Source organism: Eurytemora carolleeae, unplaced genomic scaffold, assembly GCF_000591075.1.
Source record: "Eurytemora carolleeae unplaced genomic scaffold, Eaff_2.0 scaffold88, whole genome shotgun sequence".
Lineage (NCBI taxonomy): Eukaryota > Metazoa > Arthropoda > Copepoda > Calanoida > Temoridae > Eurytemora > Eurytemora carolleeae.
In genome coordinates, this window is record NW_019396040.1 from 322,571 (window position 1) to 347,896 (window position 25,326).

Genomic DNA, 25,326 nt, shown 5'->3' on the forward strand with positions numbered 1-25,326 from the left:
CATTAAAGAATAAGAGCTTACTTAACTACCGTCTACTGTTTGCTATTAAACAAACCAGCTCGAAAAGTCTAGAATTTATCAAAAACTTGGATTTTTCGAAATTTATGCTTAAAATGTCCAATATCCATTGATGCGGATCTATAATTTACTATTTTTGAAGATTTTATTTAATACAATATTTGGACACCATGCTTACCTTATCTCAAAATTGTTTAAGTTTTGCTTAAAAGGAGTTGAGTTTTTGCCACAAACTCTGATTTTCTAATCTCTATATCTTTGTAACCCAATGTCGTAGACCTTAGATATTTCAAACTATTAATACTTAAAAATAAAATAAGCTAAGTTTGAAATATCAAAGGTTTGCATCATCAGGTTGCAAAGATATTGGGATCAGAAGATTTGAGTTTGTGGCAAAAACTCAATTCCTTTCAATATTTTTAGAACTTTTCCTTAAATGACTTACAATTTGAAACAGTCTCTAAGAGCATGTTTGTTCAATTTTTCCTTTTTCATTTGTTTGTAAATCTATCATGTCTAGTATAAACCTATGATGCTGTAAATCCATCATGTCTAGTATAAACCTATGATGCTATAAATCCATCATGTCTAGTATACCTGTGATGCTTTAAATCTATCATGTCTAGTATAAACCTGTGATGATGTAAATCCATCATGCCTAGTATAAACCTGTGATGCTGTAAATCTATCATGTCTAGTATAAACCTGTGATGATGTAAATCCATCATGTCTAGTATAAACCTGTGATGCTGTAAATCCATCATGTATAGTATAAACCTATGATGCTGTAAATCTATCATGTCTAGTGTAAACCTATGATGCTGTAAATCCATCATGTCTAGTATAAACCTGTGATGCTGTAAATCCATCATGTCTAGTATAAACCTATGATGCTGTAAATCCATCATGTCTAGTATAAACCTGTGATGCTGTAAATCTATCATGTCTAGTATAAACCTATGATGCTGTAAATCCATCATGTCTAGTATAAACCTGTGATGCTGTGTAAATCTATCATGTCTAGTATAAACCTATGATGCTATAAATCCATCATGTCTAGTATAAACCTGTGATGCTGTAAATCTATCATGTCTAGTATAAACCTATGATGCTGTAAATCCATCATGTCTAGTATAAACCTATGATGCTATAAATCCATCATGTCTAGTATAAACCTATGATGCTATAAATCCATCATGTCTAGTATAAACCTGTGATGCTGTAAATCTTTCATGTCTAGTATAAACCTGTGATGCTGTAAATCCATCATGTCTAGTATAAACCTGTGATGCTGTAAATCCATCATGTCTAGTATAAACCTGTGATGCTGTAAATCTATCATGTCTAGTATAAACCTATGATGCTGTACATCTATCATGTCTAGTATAAACCTATGATGCTGTAAATCTATATCCTGAAATTAACCCTGGAATCGCTACCATACACCCGTCTGTGAAATAAACGCCAGGGGCATCTCTATATCCAGGAAGTTTTGCCTCGAGTTGAATTCAAACCGAGGTGGTTACTTCATTGTAGCTATGTTGAAGACAACCTAGGAAATCATTTTTATTAAAAAAAAAATTGCTAATTTTATAGTAATGAATATAATAAATAAAAATTCACATCACTATTATTTATTTACCTTTAAAAGGCTGTAAAAAACATTTTTTACAAATAAAACAAAAAATGTGGCGTGAAAATAGTCAATTGGTCAAAATCTAATTTGCAGGCTGGGGTTTCAAATAGTGGAAGACGTGGTAATTTTTTAGGGATGGATGTGCTGTGTTTACTTGAGTAAAACTTATTCCCGCTAGATCATTAAAATTAAGCAATTTTTCCTTAAGCGTTTCAAATTTAAGGATATTTGTTCATTAAAGCGTATTAGCTCTGATATTTTACTATATTATTTGGAATGAGCCGCCAAACGTTAAGAAGAGGAGAGGAACAGAATAAATGTGAGGACTATGTGAACCTCGCATATATAAACTAAGCATTATTCGGAAGATCTCTAGTGTATTTGATAATATGTATGCCGATCATTTCGTTAGGATTGACGTTAGTAACGTGAGAACCAGAGAACTACTAAATACACATTTTAGAAATGTTTAAAAAGTTTTTCTACTCTGAAGATTCAGATATAGATGATACCTGTTATACAATCTACCTACACCCAATATTTGAATTGGAATTATATTGAACAGAGTTGAAAAGGTGCATCACAGGTCAGAGTTTAAAAATAATTTAAGCTTCGAGTTTAAAATTGTATCTAAACTTTCAACCTTGAATTTTACATTAAGCACACATAATATTTCTGTTTACAGAAAACACTTCAGTTTTACCCCAAAAACATTATTTTATTATTTCATGCATCGAGAATGTTTAAAGAAACACTATTTCAAAATAATAATTATCAATGAACAATTATAAAACACCCATCGGCCATCACACGTCCTTTCCATGGGAGTCTGTCAGCACTAAGTTTAGTAATAATTTGGAACCACAATTCGTGAAGAAATTTTTATTTTAGCACTCTAGGTGACTCAATATCTAGGTGACTTAAAAAGCAATTGTTACTTAAAATGTATATCTTAAACTGAAAAGTGTCAATTCATTTTTCACTTTTCAAAATTTAAACATAAATAATGTACACCGACGAGTTGAGAAAGAAGAGTTTAGAATGAAGTTGAGCAATATTTTATAAGAAGCAGTATTTATATTATAGGGACCAAAAAATGTTCACAGCTATGTTTAAATCGAAGAAAAGATCATAAGAAAACTTGAAATATAAAGCATTTTTACATTATTTCTATTAATCCTATAATTAATGGTATGTTGGTTTCTTACACAACAAAAATCTTTTTCAAGATTTTTATCAAGGAAACAAATACAATTTTATTATTATTATAAAGATTTATTCACACACAAAGATATAAATACATATATAAATGGTGTAGTTAAAATTTGTTTAAATAAATTTTTTGAAAATACAGGTTTCCAAAAGAAAAGAGAAAAAAATATGCAAAATTATGCACAAACAGAAAACAATGATTTTTACTCACTACATAACATATTTATCATTTCAGTTATTACGTAATCATCGAATCCTTCAACATATAAATTATTCATTCTTGTACTTAAAAGTTCTTGTAAAACCGGAACTTTCCATTCATGTTCCAATGGGACATCAAAATATTTGTTTCTTAACTAACATTTTACTAAGATTGGAAGGATTTACAGAACAATCATCCATATTGAGTTGTATAAATGTTGAATAAGCTTATGTTAATTATTTATTATTCATTTCTCTAGGTCAATATATGCAGAATACTTGTTGTATACAAGTTTAAGGCAAAGCCTAGAGCAATTCAGTTCCTATATACCTACAGATATCAGATATTTTAAAATCTTCAATTGTTCTGAAAGATAAATCATCCGCCTATATGCATGAAGCTGCATATATATTTTTCTTTAAAGTGTACAAATGCAATGAAATTCAGTCTTTGCCACAAAGCTCAAATGTTTTAAGCCCTACATCTTTGCAACCTGATGGTTTGTTAAACTAGATTATTTGATTTTACAGAATTGATAGTTTAAAATATTAAAAGATATATGGATTAGGAAATGAAATTTGTGACAAAGACTTAATTTATTGAAGTAGTAGTTGAACTACATAAGTTGAACCACTTATTCTGATCTTGAACTGGAGTAAAGATAAAGAAGTAATTTAACATGATCTACGTAATCAAAATACTTCTCGTTATTCATTGCACTTGGTCCCTGGATGAACATATTAATATATAATTGTCCGTCAAAATGTTAACAATTTTATGATTGAAGCTTTTTAATAAAGTATTTACCCAATGTTTCTGAATACAATTTTAGAAATTCTGAAACGTGCATTTTTATATTGAATGTTTGTCAAATATGTTGTAACCAACTATATACGGTTCCACGTTCAATCAAAATGTCAAGCTGAAAACTAGAATCCTGAGGAGACAAAACAGAATATGCGACTTAACTGCTTTTTGTAATAGAACTAGAAATTCGGGTTATATAATTGGAATTTGGAATTGGAAATAGATTTCCACACACTTATATCTCCTGTTTTTTCTAAACATTATAATTTAAGAACATATTAAGAACTATTATGTTTTCCCAACCTCATCTAACGATGTAGTTCATCTACTTTTTATTAACTATTTAACTATTATTTAACTGGTTCATACTTTTAAAAAAAATTTATATAATTTTAATTTATTCTATCAATAATAAATAAATAATATTAGATGTATAGTTTAGAACAGATGAATAAAAAAGGAAAAACTAGGACGCTTTATTTGGATAAAGCAATTTTTAATTCTTTTTTATTGATCTTTAAACAAGGAAAATGAGAAAGTGTTAAATATAGAATCTACGACTAGAAATTACATTACAAAGATTTGAATTTTTAGGTTTCTTGAGAAATGGAACTTTCATCTATCTTCCTCGTGCCGGACCATCCACACAGTTGACACTACAACAGGATTAAATTAATCTTAAACAATTTAATTTAAAGGGGATGGTGGGCACACTTCCCCTCAAATAAGACAAATTTTTCAAAAGGCCCCATGCCTTTATTTTTGAAGTTATATTCTTGATATTTTGCATGAAATTAACTCTATAGGAATGCATTTTCAAAATGTCAAAAATAAAAAATACAACAACAATTTCACCCCACTTTTCGCTGTTTTTTTTAAATATAGGTTTTCCTGATTTTAAGTACAAAATGGGCCTGAATTATGCTAGATAATATCCCTTCTGATTTTTTTTGTTGAATTATTGTTTTTTTGTTTATTTTCTCCTTCTTTTCCTTCCCGTCATTTTCCCTTGAATTGAATTTGAGGTCCGTTCTTTATTTTTGAAGTTTTTCTGTTCTGATGACGGGGCTGGAATATTTTAGTGCTTTTCTATATAAAATATCCTGTCAGTCCAATTAATGAACCTGTTAACCATTTTAGCAACCAAAACAAAACACTAAAATACTAAAACATTCCAACATCGGTAGACTGAAGGGAATTCGATTATGACAATAATACAATGAATTAAGAAAGTATATGCTTTAAGTCCCTGTTTGAAGGGCAAAAATAACATCTCAGACCATAATGGAGTTACATATTAGACACATGTAACAAAGGCAAAAAATTTGAGATTTAAAAAATAGAAAAATCTGCCAAAAATGAAAGTTTAAGATTTTTATGATTTTCAATAACTTATTCCAGACCTAAATAATATTCCAGTTTCCCTGCAAAATCTAAAATGATTATCCTGAAAAATAAAGGTGGTATACCCCTTTTTAAGATTTTTTTCTATTGGAGGAAATCTTTTTTTTCATTTGGAGCAATTTTTACAGCAAAATGATTTTTTTGTCTTGCTTTAATGATTTTCGATGCGCATACGTTTTTAAATAAAAAACCGGAAAAACTTTTTTGCGTATTTTTCTTTTTAGTCCAAAAAGTTAATCACAATTATGATCCGAATCTAAAGTTTGAACAGAAAAAACTTCAAAAATAAAGATAGGACCTCAAATTCAATTTCCATGGGAAAAATGGCGAGAAAGAAAAAAATGAAAAAATAAACAAAAAAATATAATTCATCAAAAAAACCGGAGTACCTAAAATCAGGAAAACCTATATTTTTTCAAAAACCGCGAAAATGAGGGAAGAATGTTGTTGTATTTTTTTATTTTTTTTTTTTTGTGATCCTAGAGTTAATCACTAATCTGACCTTCGTGCAAAATCGCAAGAAAATAGCTTTAAAAATGAAATTTAGTAAAAACCGATTTTGTCGTGTAAATTTGTATTTTTACCATGATGCCAAACAAAACCTTAATAGTTAAACCATATTTACTTGCAGATAGAAATCAAAGGTTTTATTACAATTACACAATTCACAATCTAACATTTAACATTGCTGATATATTGTGGCTTGTGGTAGACGCTATTAAGGTCATTATTATACAAAAAACAAAGTATTTAGTTATGTAAAACAAATTATCTATTTTTAACAATTTTAGAATTTTTCTAAACATCCAATCTACTTTACTTCCCACTCAAATGTACAACTTCTTTAATAAAAGTAGTGAAACGATATTGTGAATTTGAGAACATGCATAAATTATTTAAAATACACAGCAGGTACATTATGTACAACATTTTAGGCAATCTGGATTCTAGACCATCTCGTTCATTCATTTGTTAAAAATATATAGACACGTACGCGGTAACGTAAGGTTTTGTCAATTAATTTAATTAAAATTTTCAATATACCTAAACATTCGCTCCATCTGATTCCTGCCGAGTTCTGGTTCCTCGATAAAATGTTCGAAATCTATTGGTTCCAGATCTATCCCCTTAACAGTATATTTCAATCAATTTCCTTAAACATATAGATACATAAAACAGCCTAAGCTGAGGAGTAGTGAGATTTTGCAAATGAGTTGTTTTTACCGAGATGATGGAACGGAAATAATTATACACAAATCCTGAACTTGGGACCTTGAATTCATGTCAGATACGTTGACGAAAAACCTTGTTTACAGATTTAATAAGAGTTAAGTACAGCTCCATTGCACGACCCTATTTACCACTGAACCCATATCATTAAAGAGACATTTATCTTAATTGATTTAATGATTATTATACGGAGAATTATTTTGTTACGACAAAGAGATGGAATCATATACGTGACTCTGTTATTTAAAAAATGACAAGAAATAAATTCAGGGGAATTAATTTAGATTGTTAATTTTACTTCGTAACCTTCAACTTCATGATAATTTCACACAAGCTTAAAAGTTAAGGAAAAATCTAAACGGAACTGATTTTTTGTCACAAATTCAAATTATATAATCTCTATATCTTTTAAACCTGATGGTCAAAACGATTTGCTTTAACATAATTCATAGTTTGAAATGTCATTCGGTTGTAAAGATATAGTGATTTGAAACCCTTTGTTGTGGAAAGAACTCATTTTCTTTTGAAATCCAGCTGAAAATCGAAATTAATTTTTTTTCTAAAACAGAAAAATTCAAACTATTCTTTGGTTTGTATGAGAAATATATTCAGTCCTAATGGCATTTAGCTTTATAAGAAACTCCTGATAAGGTTCTGATAAATCATTTAACTAAATTGGATTCATTGAGAAAAGAATGACCTATTGCATAGGAAAAAATACATCTTTATAAGATTTAGTTATTCTACTGTACTGATGAAATACTCAACGGCGAATTAAATGTACTGCATAGATTAAATGTACTGCATAGATTAAATGTACTGCATAGATTAAATGTACTGCATGGATTAAATGTACTGCTATAGATTTTCGGCAAATTTTTTATTTGTGTTTTTTTCAACATTAGTGTATTCTATACCTCTTCAAAGCCCATATTGGTATTGTTGAGTTCTCGTCTATCTCTATCATCTATGCTGGCGTAGTTCACCTGATATAATTTTAAATGTCAAGTGCAACGTTTCATTTTAACATTTTACCCTCTTTGTTGTATAATGGCTGAAAGCACCAAACAGCAAAGCTATTAAAACAGTTTTTTAGGCAAAATATACATAAACTAATAATTATTTTTTAAATTCATTTTTATTAGGTAACCCACTTCCATTTCAAATACTATCAAAATTTGTAAAGCTACTAAACTTACCACATTTATGGCAAAGCCACTAAAAATATTACAATACTACGGCGAATCAATATCGTTTTGGAGATAAAGCAGTAAATTTACTAAAATAACTTGATATTGTGGAAAAGCTACTACAGTCACCTGATACTGTAGTGAAGCTACTATAGTGACCAGATACTGTGGGTTACTACAGTAATCTGATACTGTAGTTAAGCTACTACAGTAATCAGATACTGTGGTGAAGCTTCTATAGTCACCTAATACTGTGGTGAAGATACTACAGCTACTTGATATTGTAGTGAAGTTAATACAGTTACCCGATACTTGTTCTGAAGCTAATAGAGTTACATGTTCCTGTGGTGAAGCTACTAAAGTTACATGATACCCTGCTGGAGCTACTACAGTAACCAGATACTGTGGTGAAGCTATGCAGTAACCAGATACTGTGGTGAAGCTACTACACTTACCTGATACTGCGGTGAAGCTACTACACTAACCTGATACTGCGGTGAAGCTACTACACTAACCTGATACTGTGGTGAAGCTACTGCACTAACCTGATACTGCAGTGAAGCTACTACACTAACCTGATACTGCGGTGAAGCCACTACACTAACCTGATACTGCGGTGAAGCTAATAAAATAACCTGATACTTCGGTGAAGCTACTACACTAACCTGATACTACGATAAAGCTACTACACTAACCTGATACTGTGGTGAAGCTACTACACTAACCTGATACTGCGGTGAAGCTAATAAAATAACCTGATACTGCGATGAAGCCACTACACTAACCTGATACTGCGGTGAAGCTAATAAAATAACCTGATACTTCGGTGAAGCTACTACACTAACCTGATACTGCAGTGAAGCCACTACACTAACCTGATACTGCGGTGAAGCCACTACACTAACCTGATACTGCAGTGAAGCCACTACACTAACCTGATACTGTGGTAAAGCCACTACACTAACCTGATACTGGGGTGAAGCCACTACAGTTTCTATTGGACGAATGACATGTCTCTCTATCTCAGGAGTTGATGCTTTACTAGAGACCACTGTAGAGTTAGTTCCAGCCTCACTAGATTAAAAAAAGATTTATATTTTGAAACATGTTAGCTGAAAGATTTATAGATTTGTACATGGTCCAATAATGCCATTAATACGTAAAACATTTACATACATCTCTTGCTTTAAAATGTGTAATATGTGTCCGGGGTGTGAATACATGGCATTTAAAAGTTAATTTAAATGAAACATTATTTTGGTCAAGATTAACCTATTGTTCAAATATTTGTGTGAACAATAAATTTAAAGATTCTGTGATTAATTCATTAAACTAGATAATAATTTATGCACCGTGAAGTTTAAGAATATTCATATTTTGATATAAAATATGCTTCATGATTTATACAACCTATACCAGGAAATGAACCAGCAAAAATTCCCACAAACTTATATATTTTAAAGAAGGATGTTTTTATGCTTCTAAGTAATACTTAAAAAAGAATATTTCAGACTAAACTAAATGGGGCTTCAAAAAATGAAGATGATATTCTCAATATCTGATGAATTACCAAAATTGCTATAATTGAAAGAATGTATATTTGTCGATTTTTTTTTCATCTATAAAGCTGAAATATGAGAATGTATATATTTTATTGTGCCAGCTAAAGCACAAAATCGTGAGGCATGCAGTTGATTTGTTGGAACCATTTACTCATTTCACAATTTATCTCTCTACAGTTGTCAGTATAATAACAAATTATAAAAAAATATAATCCGTTTTCAAATACAATAACAAATTATAAAAAAATATAATCCGTTTTCAAATACAATAACAAATTATAAAAAAACTACAGCATACTATCGAGTAGAGGGAGGATAAAAATTCATGTATTTCTTTAAATCACATGTTTTTATTGTTATTTCTCTTTCAACAACTTTTTTTTGGGTTTCAAAAACGTAATTTATTTTCTTATCTTGCCATTTTGCAACAAAACTGAAAATAAAACATCCTTTCAGACTTAACCAACAAAATGTTAGATTTAAAAAAGGAAATTTGTGAAAACTATTAACGATTTTCTACACTTTTTCGATCTTTGATTAAAGATATATATTTCCTCAAAATTCTAAGATTAGTGCAGGGTCCTATTGCTTTCATAAATATTACCTTGCAGGGGATGTTTTCCAGTTTTTCTCAGCATCAGCAATTATCTGGGTGCACTCCAACCTCAGCAGTAGAAACATCGTCACTATAGCCAGCAGTGTAGAGATTGCATCAGTTATAATAAACTAAACAAACACTCATTATTGTTGTGACCTGAAGTTACTTGGTGAATAGAAACTACAATGAATTTCTAGGCATTTTTCGGAAGTAAGTCAGTCATTATGGTGAATAAAAAAACCTTTTTTTCTGAGCCAGGAAAAAATTATAACGAGAGGTAGTTGAACTATGTCTGTTTAGATGATCTACTTCTTCAGTATAGACATAGTTCAATTAAACATACCTAAGTGGTTTAACTTAATTTTGCTATTCATAAAATTATACTTTTGACATGGCCATTGAGCTAGACACGTTAAAAAAATAATTAAATAATTCAAAAATACGCATTGTAAAATATTCATAGCTTAAATACAGAATTTTGGATTAAGTAAAATTTGGTATTTTGCCGAGAATGAGCTCAAATTTTATGTTGGCTTGTACTGAATTTAATTATGAAGATTGATGGTTCGCATATATCATATAATTAATATTCAGATGTTCAAGTACAAAACAGATGTGAGTTTGCTGAAAAGTGCATACAAATATGGTTTTAATAAACACTAAATGATAAATAGCCTACAGACAACCAGTGCCTCAGAGATTCTATAGATACAACCTCATTACTCACAATTCGTAAAATATTATTCATTCCTTGAAATTCAGGATGGTTAGTAGCGAAAAGTCTTCTAGTATTTTAGGTGCTTAAAAGTATGCAACAAATGATTTAGATACCATCTGCATTTTGTATGCTGAATTATAAACATTTATCAAAGAATATTGATATTCATACTTTAATCTGTTAGGCAACATCGACTGTGAATGTTTTATTATTTAAGTATGACTTATCACAATATTATTAACTGTTTTCGTGATTTAAGGATGATTTAAAAACGATTAGGTTTATCTATATTTCAAATATCTAGAGGTTCTTTAAAAAACATTATAAAACTAGGCCTAATCATGAAAAATAGTTAACATTTAATATCCTTTAAAGTGTAAAATTTTATGAATTCATTTTCAAAACCTTTCTCAAACAGAATATTTTAAAGTTGTTCCAAATAGACATAGATCCAAATTGCTCTAAAAAAAACCCGGATCGATTTTAAAGTGTCGCAACTCATTAGTCTTTTAACCTCACTAACTCATGTACTTGACATTAAAAGATTTTAGAACTATTAAAAAATTTGTTCTAGTTTTAGTATTTATTAAGTTATTGGCTTAATCCTCATTGATTTTTTGCGCGAGATCTTGTAACTTTTGGATTTCTGTGTTAGTGTATCACGGATTTCAAATAGCAGATACTCAACACATCTTCCTAAGTAGAGATCAATATTCAATACGAACCAGCACATTGCGTAATCTGAACATATGTCTTCTATCCTCAAGACAGATTCCAACAAATTGCGTCAATTAATATGATTATGAAGCGCGTCCAGTTACTTTAAGATACATAAATTCCCGTCAAATCTGCTGGGAAAAATTAAAAAAGGGCCATTAGTTTGATATATTAGCCACGTATTTACTTGCGTAAATATAGATTATACACACATGCGCTTGGTGCAGGAAATGTGTAACCATAAATACTTCATCTATTACCCAAGTTCATGCTTAGCAATGGGCATCATTGATCAGACAAGATGATGAACTCCCTCAATACAAAATAGGAAAATATTTCTTAAATAAAATGTATAAGAATAGGAAGGCGGAAATGATAAACCTAAATTTGCCCCAAACTATAATCTATGGCCATATACTAGATGCAAATATAATGCAACAGGGTAAAAGATCAAAATAGAATGGAAAAACTTTAATCACAAATATGAAGAGGTAAAGACGAAAAATATGAAAAAAAACGTTTATTCAAAAGTGACCAAATATCTAAACTTTTTAATAAAATGTAAAATAAGTCATGTCAACTGCGGCGAAATAAGAGAGATATTTTCGTTTCAAGGAATTGAGGTATGAAAGAAGAGGAAAGAATATCATATATATATAAGTTTACAAAATCAAAAAGGTAGTTTGTCAATAGCGGAAGAGGAATAAGTGTGAGAATATAAAGAAATGCAAATAATTCCTGGTTCAGTCATCCTTTACTGTGCTTAAGACAGAACCTTGATCAACCAGCATTCTTCTCCTTCTTGTGTATAACATATGATTGATTGATTTATAACAACAGTGTCATGACTTTGATTGATATCTGAGACAAGATATAAAATAAGAATATTGTGTATTGTATAAAGATAGTTATACGTTACGTTATATACATTTAATATTTACATCATTATGAAACATAATGTTGGTTCAATAAAACTTCAGTTTTTGTTTTGCATAATTTTACTTTTCTTCTATTTATATTAAATATATTAATTAAAAAGAAAAGTAGCTAATTCGAAATATTGTGTAATTGTATAAATAAACTTTGAAAAACTGAGACTGCTCTGGTTAATTGCTATATAGATAATATATTATACATATATAGATATCATATAGCATTACAAACAAATACAATGTATTTGTGAGTGTAATGTTATAGGCACGCGCATTAGGGAAATTGAACATATATTTATTAAGAATTGGTTGTTTTTTATGAAAAGCAACAGTAAAATTAAATATCTTCGACGTCTTGGTCCTAGTAATGTATACATGAATCCTTCAAACATCATACATAAATGTTTCAAGAATAAAAAATTAGCGGCTGTCACTAGCTCAGCAACCCTTTTCAGCGGGGTTAAGGTTCAGAATAAAACATTGCAGGATTATTTATTCTTATCATAGGCTTCGGATTTAGAGCTTTGTTTAATATTAGAGCACTAACAGATTTTTGTATTTATTTTATAGATGTTAAAAGATGTTAAATAAGGACACTTTTTTCATTGTTTCTGATGCATTAAATTCACAATTTACTTTTTATAAAATTTAAATGTATTAATATTTATAACAATTTTATTTACATTTTATTGAATAACAAGGATATGTTCATCTACTATCCTATACGAATGTTTAAAAGTTACCGTCCGTTTGAAATCAGATACTGAACTTTTTTAATGTAGGATCACATGAGACAAGGTAGACAGTTCTTTTAAAGAGCCAAGTTCTTATGAAATTTGTCCGGATTTTGAAACACCGACACATTAAACGAATGAACTGAGATATAATTGGAGGTTAGATTGTATAATGTTTACCCTTGATATCAATTTTAGAGATTATTGAACAGATGATTATCTATGAGACATAAGAGGGAAGTCACAGCAGGATATAATTAAGGAAATCGTTAGAGAATACCCCATACAATTGGTGTAATATATATTATAAATCCTTCTATATTAAATCTTGAATTTAACATCAGCGGAATTAAGACTGTCATATTTTTACAAAGAATAATTTTTGGTTATTTTATAAACGCAATTCATTGGTTTGCAGAATTAACTTCAACAAATATATTTTATTTTTAGATAATTCAAAGAGAGTTAATTGTTTAACGTAGTAAATGTTACATTTTTTTAGTTATCTTTTATATGCATATAACAAACTATATATATTTTTATAGCATTACTTTTTTGAGCATGAAAATGGACAACTTTCATATGCACAGACCCTTTTGATAACCAAGCTATCCACATATGTATAAGATAAGTATAGCTTCCAGGGCGCTTTCTGTCCATCTTCTATTTCAACTTTTAATTGATGATGATCTTTTATTAAATTTTTTTTGTGCATTTGAAAATCGAAATTTTTTAAAGACAATTTTTTTTAGTTCCAACCATCCCTAACCCTTTCATGGGATAATGTGAGGTCCCACAAAAAAATGGGACCCAATTGGTTCAGCCGTTTTGACGTTTATGGTTTACAAACAAACACACAGAAAGACAAGCAAAGTATATATAAATGTCCTAGTCATAGGGTATCATGCGTGTTCCCCCATTGTAGTTTTTTTTGTCCTAGCACTCTCATTTTTGACACTATCACCGTGAAATTTTGTGACTTTTAATGAATAGTAATTTAAAGAATTGTTTGTTGAAAAAGTATTTTTTTTATTTGTAGGGTAAGGTAAAGGGCAGAAAAAAAGTCCGGTATGTAAAAAAAATGAAATAGCCAATAACATTTGTGTGACAAAAGCTACAGATCTAAAAACTTTATTTTTAAAAATATTTTTTCCATTTTTTACCCTTTTTTAGTCATTTTTTTCCATCCTCCGTAGCGCTCAAACTATTAAAGTTAACGGTCTAATATTTTTTTCTTTGAGTAGGCCATGAAAAATTGGACTATGAACATGCATTTCAACCTTATACCTATTCTCTAAGGATTTTTTCTAAAGGGGGGGGGGTCGCCTGACGCCCCCCCCAGCCTTTATAGGGATAAGCACTTATGACAAGCTCTTGAATAGGCCAATTCAAATTTGTCAAATAAGCAAAAACATGTATTTATCTGATAATTACATCTTTTGCATTTAGTTTGGACATTTTGCAAAGAACAGCAGTAACTGTAAATTCATTCAAAAGTTTTCATATCATCTCATTGTGAATTGCTGCACAAAAAAAATCAATGCACAACTGCGCTAAAAATGTTGCAAAAACTGATTGAAAATAATCTCAGCAGCTTTTCAAAAACATATAACTTTTTAATGTTGACTCAACAAAAGAACTGTTAGTTGAAGTGCATATTGTGTTGTAAAAAAGCTATGGATCATCAAGATTGAACTATTTTTAGTGGGATTAGAAGCAAATTTAATCTAGGAGATAAAACATGCCTATTTCAGGCCGTAGACCTGGACCTTCAGGCAGTCGTAAAAAAATTAAATTTTCATACTGAGATTTAGAAAAAACATATTTCGAAAAAGTCAAGAAATTTTAGCTTTCTAACCCTTATAGTTTTTAAGCAATATAAAAAAACAGCAAGGAATATGATTAAGATCGCACAAAAATGTAACATAAATACAACATAAAATAAATATCAGCTATTTATAAAAAAAATATATATCAAATACCTCTAGAGGATAGTCGCTTGGTATAAGAAGAATATGTAGCACTGTAGTAGCAGGTAGGTAACCAGCTAGCAGACACGAGGCGTTGGGGAGAACCATCTAGAAATAGAATGCTGAAAACGTCACGTTGATGAAATAACATTTTTGCATCATGTCGGCCGTGTTTGAATATTATTGAGTTCCTGATATACTACATTTATTTTTCTAATCCCCTTAACCTTGATCCTTTTCTTTATGTGTTATATTGTTCATCTCCTTATTTTGTAAATTATCCCGACTCATAAAACTGTTCAGCCCGTGGCTAAATATTTAATTGTTAATTACTAAACTAATTAAAAACTAATTATGAAACCTATTTCTAAATGAGGAATAGAAAATTGCTTTAGCACCGCATCCGTTTAAATTTGATACATTTAATACAAAAGAGTATAGATATTTAATTACAGGTTTATCTATTATCTAATACTGATAGTTTCCAGTTTTAGTTTTATGGAGGTTCAGTGAGATACACTATGAAAAAGATTGGGGAACGTCACCAAACCTTTTTTATTAACTTTTTGTTAAAATTCTAAAATAAACACTAGGAATTTCGAAGCGCTCTTTATCCTAATAGTATGATACAGATGGGACCCATTTAACAGCCGAAAACGACGACTCATAAACTTGAAACAAAATGCATTGTGCAGTGTGTACAGACCCATTTATATTTAAAAGTTGATATTCAAGCTACAAACTATAAGAATTAGAGAAATTATTTGCTTAGTTACAACATCAATTACACATATAAATGCTAAGATAATTAATAGCTGATAAATTAAACAATGAACAACTTAATTTATCCTTTTTAAATATGTTTCTTGTTCTGTTTACACATGTAAACATTCAAACACATATCATACAAATGCAGGAAGTAAGTTTTTTTTCTATTGTTTATAAACCATATTGTATTTTATCATGTATGCATGTTTTGTTAAAACACTGCTCAATGATATGAAGCCTACATTCCCACCTTCCCCCTCCCCCCTCAACCAATCTTACATAAACTCTTTCATTTCTCTCTATTCCGTCTTGGTTTTATCATGGGAATTATGTGTCGTTTTACATACTTCCTCGTACAATTACACAAATTCTAAAATTTGAAATGGGAATCGAATCATAAGATTATATAGATATTGAAGAAAACTGAACTCTTATATTAGATAATTAAAGGAACTTAAGAACTAAATAAACTAAAGGATTTATAGTAACTAGAGGAACTAAAGGAAATAAAGGAACTAAAGGAACTAAAGGAACTTAAAATCTAAATAAACTAAAGGATTTGTAGAAACTAGAGGAACTAAAGGAACTAAAGGAACTAAAGGAACTAAAGGAACTAAAGGAACTAAAGGAACTTACGAACTAAATAAACTAAAGGATTTATAGTAACTAAAGGAACTAAAGGAACTAAAGGAACTGGAGAAACTAGAGGAACTAAAGGAACTGAAGGAACTAAAGGAACTAAAAGAACTAAAGAAACTAAAGGAACTGGAGAAAACTAGAGGAACTAGAGGAACTAAATGAACTGAAGGAACTAAAGGAACTAATTAGGAACTAAAGGAACTAATTAGGAACTGAAGGAACTAAAGGAACTAAAGGAACTAACGTTTATTTAAAATAAAATTAATAAAAGGAAGAAGGGTGCGAAGAACCTATAGACCTCTGTAAACTTTTAGGGATAGGCATTAGCTAGCTTCGTTTTACAACAAATTTTAGCATTTTTAGAGTTTTAAGGTTTTACGATAAAAGTAGAAGCTTCAATCATTTAAAAAAAATATATTTTGTAGAAGTTTGCAAATTTGTTATCCTATGTGAAAACGAACCAAAAACTATCGTTTTAAAAAACCAAAAACTATCGTTTTGCCTTATATTTTCTTCTTTGATAACAGATTTGCATGTTTGATAAAGGCAACTTTCTAAGAATAACGTTTTTAAATGTTGGAACCTTCTCTTACTGTCGTAAAACCTTTTAAAAGTCTAACAAACATTAAAAGTTTCTGTAAAACGAATTCCTATGCAGTACACTTTACAGTACAGTACACTTTATACAGTACATTTTACAGTACAGTACACTTTATACAGTACACTTTGCAGTAAACATTTATTTTAATAATTGTACCTTGGATTCGATGATCGTGAGTACTACAAAGGCTAGAGTCCAAACCCCGTGGAATATCTGAAAATAGGAACAATTGAATAATCTGTTTAAATTCAACATTTTTAAAGCATTTTGAAAACATTTTTTCAAGATTTTGTTCGCTAAATAAAATGTTTTTTTTTCTATCAATATCAGAGACATTTTAGATGATTGCAAAAAACGAAAAAATTTCACTGAAATACATTTATTTTCTGAAATGATAAATAAAATGCGCCAACTTTTAAGTGAATGGTTTCTGTTTATTGTTCTTTTTTGTCATTTTCTCAGTGACTTTTATATTTGTTCAGAAACTCTAATTGTGATGATAGAAAGGAAAGAATGATTTTTACAATGTTCTAGTGTTACAATAAAGAAACAAGAACAATCTTTTAAATCTAAGCACCATGTGGGGCAATATTTAGCAACCTTTTATATGGAATTTAGAAGGGGACAGAGAGGGGTTGACCTAGAGAATAGATAATTCTTGTTGCTTTAAACATTCTACGTATTCATATTTGTATCTTTAATCTTTAACAAAACAATAGGTTTAGGTCCTTGTAATATTGTTTTGTTCCAGCTAATCTATTCTCATTACAAGCACAGTACGAGCCTAGTTAATAATAAATTAGTTACTGTGTTTTTAATATTAATTACATGGGTGAAGGATGCCCTGTAGGAAAACAAAGGGTTGATCTTTACCACCTATGCTACTTTAGAATTTAATCTTAAACTCAGTACATCTTTATTTGCCATTTAAACCATACGCGCATGTGATGAATATTACATTTTGAAATCATCTAAAATTTTTCTTCAATTTGAAATTCTTAAATTTGGCACCCATAGGAAGGTTAATATTCTTCACAACCAATTTCTCCCGGGTTCTTAACTATGCAAAATATCAACAATTTTTGTTGATTTCTTCAACTTCCCGAATTTCCCCCTACCCACATTATCTCGACCATTTATCTCTCTATCTATATGTCTATCTATTTCTGTGGTCCGGTAGAAAGTGAGAGTTCTCTGAAGCTGGTTTAAAGATTATCTTTCAATCTATCTCAATATGTCCATTCTCTGTCCTAACATATCTATTCAACAATCTATTCATCTGCCCTACCAAAAAACTGGTCTAGAGAAAGTAAAAGTGGCCCTTTAAACTTAAAACAGACACCTTATGCATTTTGCAATTGGACTTCAAGTTATCGTGAAAAATGTCACAAAATACTGCATGGTATATTTCATTATGAATACTGTATTCGTTTAAGTTTTACTATTATACATCGGAAAAAAATTGCGAGAGTTAGTTGATTTTTTCTAACCTAATTCGTAGATTCTGAACATTAAAATATGTGTTAACTCCTAATAAAGGTTCTGAAATCTAAATTATGTACAATCTGTTTAAATTATCAATATTTTTAATTGAAATGTTTCAACTTTCCCTTTCATTGTATCACAACTGCCGTAAAATTTACCAACTCATCGTTCTCTCATCATTAGACGAGTATTCATTCAATTTAGGAAAAATGACGAGAAAGATGTGAATCTTTTTTTATTTTTAAAAAATGTGAACACAATAATCTTCCTCTCATTTGATTTCATTTCTCTAATTTTAGGTTTTTGCCAATTTTGCTTCCAATATATCGTATTTTTCACTAAATCCAATTCAAATTTGAGAATTTTCCCCCTTTTGGTGCGAATTTCATTTAATTTCCAAATCCTTACAAGACAAATATTAATTCCTTGAACATCTAAGATTGCCACGATATTAAATAAACGTATTTTAGACCAAGTAAGAACACGTTTAAGACAAATTCAAATGTTAAACGCGAAAAAATACTTGGATAGATGAGTCAATGGTAGTTTATTGAGATTGTTTGCTTATGTATATTATCTCATGAATCTAATTCTTAAAGAAATTTGAAAGTTTTAATAATACAAATACGCTTTAAGTTCTAAAAATTATTAAATGAAGTAATCACGCGGTCCTATTACAAATATTTATCCAAATATAAACATGAATTTAAATTAAATTATCTTCCTAAAACGCGTGCCCGCAGGCCCATAACCAGGGGGGGGGGTGCAAGGGTGCAGGTGCACCCCCCTCTCTTCTGAAAGGGGGTGCAATGACGAATTTGCACCCCCCCCCCAGTCCCATATAAAAGAAATTGTTTCTCATAATTTTCTAAAATCTAGTTACAGTTTGAACAGTTGGTTAAAAGGAAAAAATTCATCCATTTAATTTGGAATATAATAGCCATTTTTGGGAGTTTCAAAACCATTATTTTAAGCGAGGATATTTGTCATTTTTAATCAAAGTAGAAGGGGTTTTTTGAGTACTCAAAAATTCACTAAGAATGTCTCAATGTCTCAATGTCAATAAATAAACTCTTTTAAACAAAATATTAGAAATTTTATTTTTTATTCATCTTCATAATATCATGATGAGGCCGAGGGACAAGAAGCCTTGATTTAAAATAATGAATTTTTTCCTTAAGCTAAAGTACCATTCATTTATTTTTTATGTACATTGTATATGTAAACTGAAAAGTTTCAGACACTAAAATGTAACCCTTAAAAGCTTAAATACACTTGTTAAAAAGGTTAGTCTTTATAGCGTACATTGACAATGTAATAAAGAAAAACTTTTACCACTGTAAAACAAACCAAGCATTGCTTTTAAAAAAAAAACTGAAAAAATTTTTCCCTGCGCCGCGCTACTGTGCACCCCCCTGGAAAAATCCTGGTTACGGGCCTGTATGCCCGAGCACTAGAATCGATAAATCTTTCAAAGAACGTTTTAGATATAAACTATGCAACCTCAACAAAAAAATATGGTTTATAATAGTTTAAAAACCAATATATTAAAGTAAAGCGACAAATCCTAAATGTGCAGTCTATATTATTTACAGCATGGACAGAAAAATGTGTAAAATGTAAAAAGTTTTTTTCTTAAAAATTTCATTTCTCTTCATTTTCTCACGCAGATTTCATGGGAATTATATGACCCCATGAAGCATCCACACACAAATTATTAGTGTATTGTATTCATTTCCAAACCTACCGTTCAGAAAATAATCAAACATGAAAACTTTAAATATTTACGAGTAAGAGTATATTTCCTTATTTTCCCATACAAATATATTTTTCCGGGAACCAGATTTTACGAAAAGCGAGATGTAGCTGAACCACGCAGACGCAGAGAAGTGCTCTTGTGCACCGGTTCAAGCTAAAGAGTTATGGTTGAACCATGATATTCAAGATCCAATTTTATGATTTTCTTCTCAGAATTCTAAAAACCATTTTATGCTACAGGGTGCAAAAACAAACTATTTAATTTCTTGTGTTTGCAAACGATTGAACACTCTGATCTAAATAAGATAATGAGGTAAATACCTATCATAAGGCATAATCATAAATTTTTTTTCCGTTAGGTTTATATCTAATTATATTGTTATTCGAACTTGTATGTTGTTATGATGTTGCTTTGTTGTTTTGTTAGTGTCTAGTATTGTTAAATAAACCATATCTGGTCAGTAATTGTTCCTTTACTTCATTCTCGTTCTCAGCCCTGAGTAAACCGCAAAGCTGTCTACTTGTACAATGTTTGAGATTGCTTGTTTATAGATGCAGGATTTTAAAATTAAAAATCTAATTCGTTATTTATTAATTTTACAAGAATAAAAATAATATGGCACTAAAATAAAAAAAAAACTTTAACAATAGAAGTGCGGCTCAAAGCACCCTGCACAATTTTTCAGGAGACCGTAATCATGAACATTCTGTTATTCAACATCTTGTTGAGGGAAGAACAATACTTATTGTATTGTCTCCTTATACATACTTTGAGGTGGAGAGGTACTAGTGTAAAATATGCAGCTCTATGTATATGAATTTATCTGATGGATATATCACCCAATCTGATTTCAATGTTCTTTAATATTGGCATACTCTACATAATGTAAAAACCTAATATCTTTAATTAACCTAATATCTTTAATTCAACTAATAATATCCCGCCATTTTTATTGTATTGTGTAAATTACAAGAAATAAACAAAAGATAATTTGAAATAGATTAAACTTAATTTAAGTGCATTTTGATCAGTCGAGCAGTTCCGAACCGTTGAATGAAATATTCAATATGCTTTATAAACAATACATTTACTAATTATATATTAATGTTTATTCTATAGCCCCAGACTAGAAATGATTATTATTTTTCTGAAAATTTTTTTAAAAATCTATATCTTTGCAATGTTTAATTTTTTTAAATATATAAAGCTAAACTGTGAATTAAGTTTTTCTCCATTTAATTACAATTTTAAATATCAAAATTTCAAAATTTTATTGAAGCAAAAATAACGTATACATTGATTAATGTGTAAAGCGTCAAAATTTTGTGAATGAACAAAATGAAAAAAAATTTGTTAATGATCTGATATTGTATTCTTCTGTTTTTACCTGCAAAGACAGCAGAGATGTCAGGCTAAAGTACTGATAGGTGAGTGCAAGAAGAACCATTTTGCTAGCGATCAATAATATCATCCAGGACATTAGAAATCTTCTCCAACTGAACTTCGTGTGAAACCATCTTAATAAAAAAACCTTATCAAAGAATGCTTTACATTAATGCACACAACTAACAATAGCACTTTTAAAAATTGAGATAAAAATATGTTGCATTGAAATGTAAATGATCTACAGATCAACAAATGTAACCTTCATCTAAATCAACAAAATATGGAAATGGTGTGTTAGTTTATCTACAGACTGTTTAGAAAAAATCAATATCTTAAAGGGACTGTTAAGGTAAAATGAAATTGGGTATAGGCTTAAGCCTAACATTTTTAGGAGTTTATCGCGATTAAAATTATTCTCGAGGAGTTTTTGTATAACTCTGACAAGTTTTATATCAATTTCTCGAGACTCGACAGGGACATTAAATAGAACTAAAATTCATTGCGATCAATTCCTACAATTTTTAGGCTTCAGATTTTATTTAACCTTAACAGTCCCTTAACCGTTCCTTAACCGTCCCTTACAAATCTTAAAATTATTAAAACACGTTTAACGATTCTTAGCACAAAACACATCATTTATACGGTTAGTATCAAGCAAATATGACAATTTTGTGTTCCTTTTATTATTTTTAGAAAGACACATACACTACTGGTATTGAATATTTCTTATTTGGTTTAATATCTTTAAATTGTGAGAACTTTGTCAATATAGTCATGTTCCCAAAGAGTGTACGACATTTACAAACAAAGCGTAAAATCTGCACTGTAAATATGTCTGAAGTTCAATGGTGCAACATTTTACATCTTTAAAAACTTTTTAAATAGTTTTTAAATAATAAATGAAGAAAACGAATGAATTTTTCTTTCAATAAAAATGAAAATTAAAACATATAATGCAAAAAGTATGAATTTACCTGGCAATGATTTTGGCATGTGAAGAAAAGATTTCTTGAAGTTTTGGCTGAACCTAAAAAAATAAAATTTAAAAATTGGATGTCGCCCGAAACAATGTTGAGATGGTGAACCATTTATATTTTTTCTAGGCTTTTAAATTAGGAAATGAATATGTTGTTTCTTGTTTGAAATTGCTTCGTATAGCGCTTTAGATTAAGTTATCAAGTTTCAAATTGTTGTTGTGCGCGGCACTGAATACGGATGTTGAATATGCCTGATTAAATAATAATCGTTACAAAATCATTACATGAGCTTCTGATGCCAAACAACAATTATTCAAAATATTGGCCCGGCAGTTGTTTGATACCACTATCTTAGACGTATTCATATCAGTACATAAAGCTGCTGTGAGGCAATTTAAATTAAATGTTATAACTATTTGATTAAGTGTCGCTAGCGGAACAATTGATAATGTGAAATATCAGATTATGTAATACGGACAACATTTTCTCTTTGCAGCTGCATGATACTTTAAATATTAGACTGCTGAATTAAGAAAAACTAAAGTTCAATTGTACCGTATTAGGTATATAAAGAGTTCCATGTCAGATTCACAATGGTACCCTTTAAACCTTTGTCTGAGAAAACAGAAGAAATCATTTCTTTTCTATCTAAAATTTTAAAAATGTCAGATTCTTTACAAAAGTCCGCAGTTTAATGAATTTGACGAATTTTATGATAGAAAAACAAAGAAATTCAAGGGTTTAATGGGAAGTGTTTGAATTGGGCAGATAACTCTTGGAAAACTACTTCGACAATCTCTTTAAGGTTTGGATTTATTACCGGCAAACTATGCTTAAGGAAAGGTTTGAGTTAAGGTTGACAGTCCTTTTAAACTTTCGCTTAATAGCTTTATATTTCATTTTATGCATACTTTATTTACCTTCTTTTCAAATCTTTGTTTGATTTCTGGCACTTTAAGACTTGTGAGCTGTGGTGGGGGACCCAACCTATGGGGGGAGGGTTTAGGTCGAGGAGTCATATTTATCAATTTTTTCACGTGTTCACAGTTCAAATCTTTATTATTGACGCATCCCGGCGCGCGTGAATATACACGCGCGTCAAACTCACTGGTTGATTCACTACTACTAGCAGCGTAGTTCGAATGTACGGGCTCACGGTGCTAGCGTGCACGCAATCTTCAAACACATGCTTGCAATAAACCAGGGGTGTAAAATCTTTCTACTAAAATTTGCTCACAATCAAATGGTACTCATCAACCCCAAAAGCCCGTTAATTTTATCAATTATCTTTTTGCTAAATATATTTTACGAAGAATATAATATCGCGAAGGAAGATGTTGATATATACATAAACACGACTTTGAATTTAATTTTAAATATCCTAGTTTACGCATAAATTTTCATTTAACGTATATTAAGTATGCTACATGTTTTTGTATAAAATAGTTTGTATTACAATCTATTTCCAATAGTTTAGAATATTTTAAGTTTTGGCGAATGAATAAATTTTTTAATCAATCTGCAGTGCAGAGTAAATACAACCTTACCACCCCTCTCCCAACCCTTTAATAAATGCAGTTTGAACATACCTATATAAACTACGTTGTACATTGTCTGAGGATCTAACTGCGTTAATCATTGAATACGCGCAAAACTTGTAATAATTAATATTTACGCTTGTGTACCTGTGTGGCATTTAGAGCATGAGTAATAGCTTGCGTGATAGCTACGCTTGTGTCCCTGTGTGGCATTTAGAACCTGAGAAATAGCTTGCGTGATAGCTACGCTTGTGTCCCTGTGTGGCATTTAGAACCTGAGTAATAGCTTGCGTGATAGCTACGCTTGTGTCCGTGTGTGGCATTTAGAACCTGAGTAATAGCTTGTTTGATAGCTACGCTTGTGTTCGTGTGTGGCATTTAGAGTCTGAGTAATAGCTTGTTTGATAGTTACGCTTGTGTTCCTGTGTGGTATTTAGAGCATGAGTAATAGCTTGCGTGATAGCTACGCTTGTGTCACTGTGTGGCTTTTAGAACCTGAGTAATAGCCTGCGTGATAGCTACGCTTGTGTCCCTGTGTGGCATTTAGAACCTGAGTAATAGCTTGTTTGATAGCTACGCTTGTGTTCTTGTGTGGCATTTAGAGTGTGAGTAATAGCTTGTTTGATAGCCCCGCTTGTGTCCCTGTGTGGCATTTAGAACCTGAGTAATAGCTTGTTTGATAGTTACGCTTGTGTCCCTGTGCGGGATTTAGAGCCTGAGTAATAGCTTGTTTGATAGCCCCGCTTGTGTCCCTGTGTGGCAGTTAGAGGCTGAGTAATAGCTTGTTTGAAAGCTACCAATATCGCGTCCAGTGGTATAGTGGCGTTGATAGTTTGCGGTGGATTGTGTCCTGGTTGACTTTGATAGCGGACGGGGTTGGGACGAACTTTTTTTAAAATCTAAATATTTATTTAAATCTGGTAGTTTAACATAAATATTCAGAGGCGCACCTAGAAGGGGGGGGGGGGTGCGCCCTCCCCTTTTACCTGAGAGGGGGGACCCCTGCAGAATGAAAAGAAAGATTGGTGAATATCAGTATCACAGGAGTCAGGAATAATAAAACCAAAAAAGTTATTGTGGAAATTGTATCCTACTATTGTGGAAATTGTATCCTACTATTGTGGAAATTGTATCCTACTATTGTGGAAATTGTATCCTACTATTGCGGAAATTGTATCCTACTATTGTGGAAATTGTATCCGACTATTGTGGAAATTGTATCCTACTATGGTGAGTTTAAAAA

At 30.5% G+C, this 25,326-nt stretch overlaps 1 protein-coding gene across 1 annotated transcript; it reads right to left on the reverse strand.

Moving 5' to 3' along the window:
* Positions 1 to 4,256: 4,256 nt before the first annotated feature.
* Positions 4,257 to 23,892, reverse strand: LOC111700586 (uncharacterized). Its single transcript, XM_023471556.1, has 10 exons — positions 23,466 to 23,892; positions 22,543 to 22,595; positions 21,570 to 21,699; positions 17,095 to 17,151; positions 14,943 to 15,038; positions 9,866 to 9,987; positions 8,665 to 8,773; positions 7,427 to 7,495; positions 6,324 to 6,406; positions 4,257 to 4,531 (listed from the first exon to the last, which is right to left on the reverse strand). Exons 1-10 carry the CDS (start codon positions 23,562 to 23,564, stop codon positions 4,495 to 4,497), a joined length of 855 nt encoding a protein of 284 aa, XP_023327324.1. The 5' UTR covers positions 23,565 to 23,892; the 3' UTR covers positions 4,257 to 4,494.
* Between the last annotated feature and the right edge of the window lie 1,434 nt (positions 23,893 to 25,326).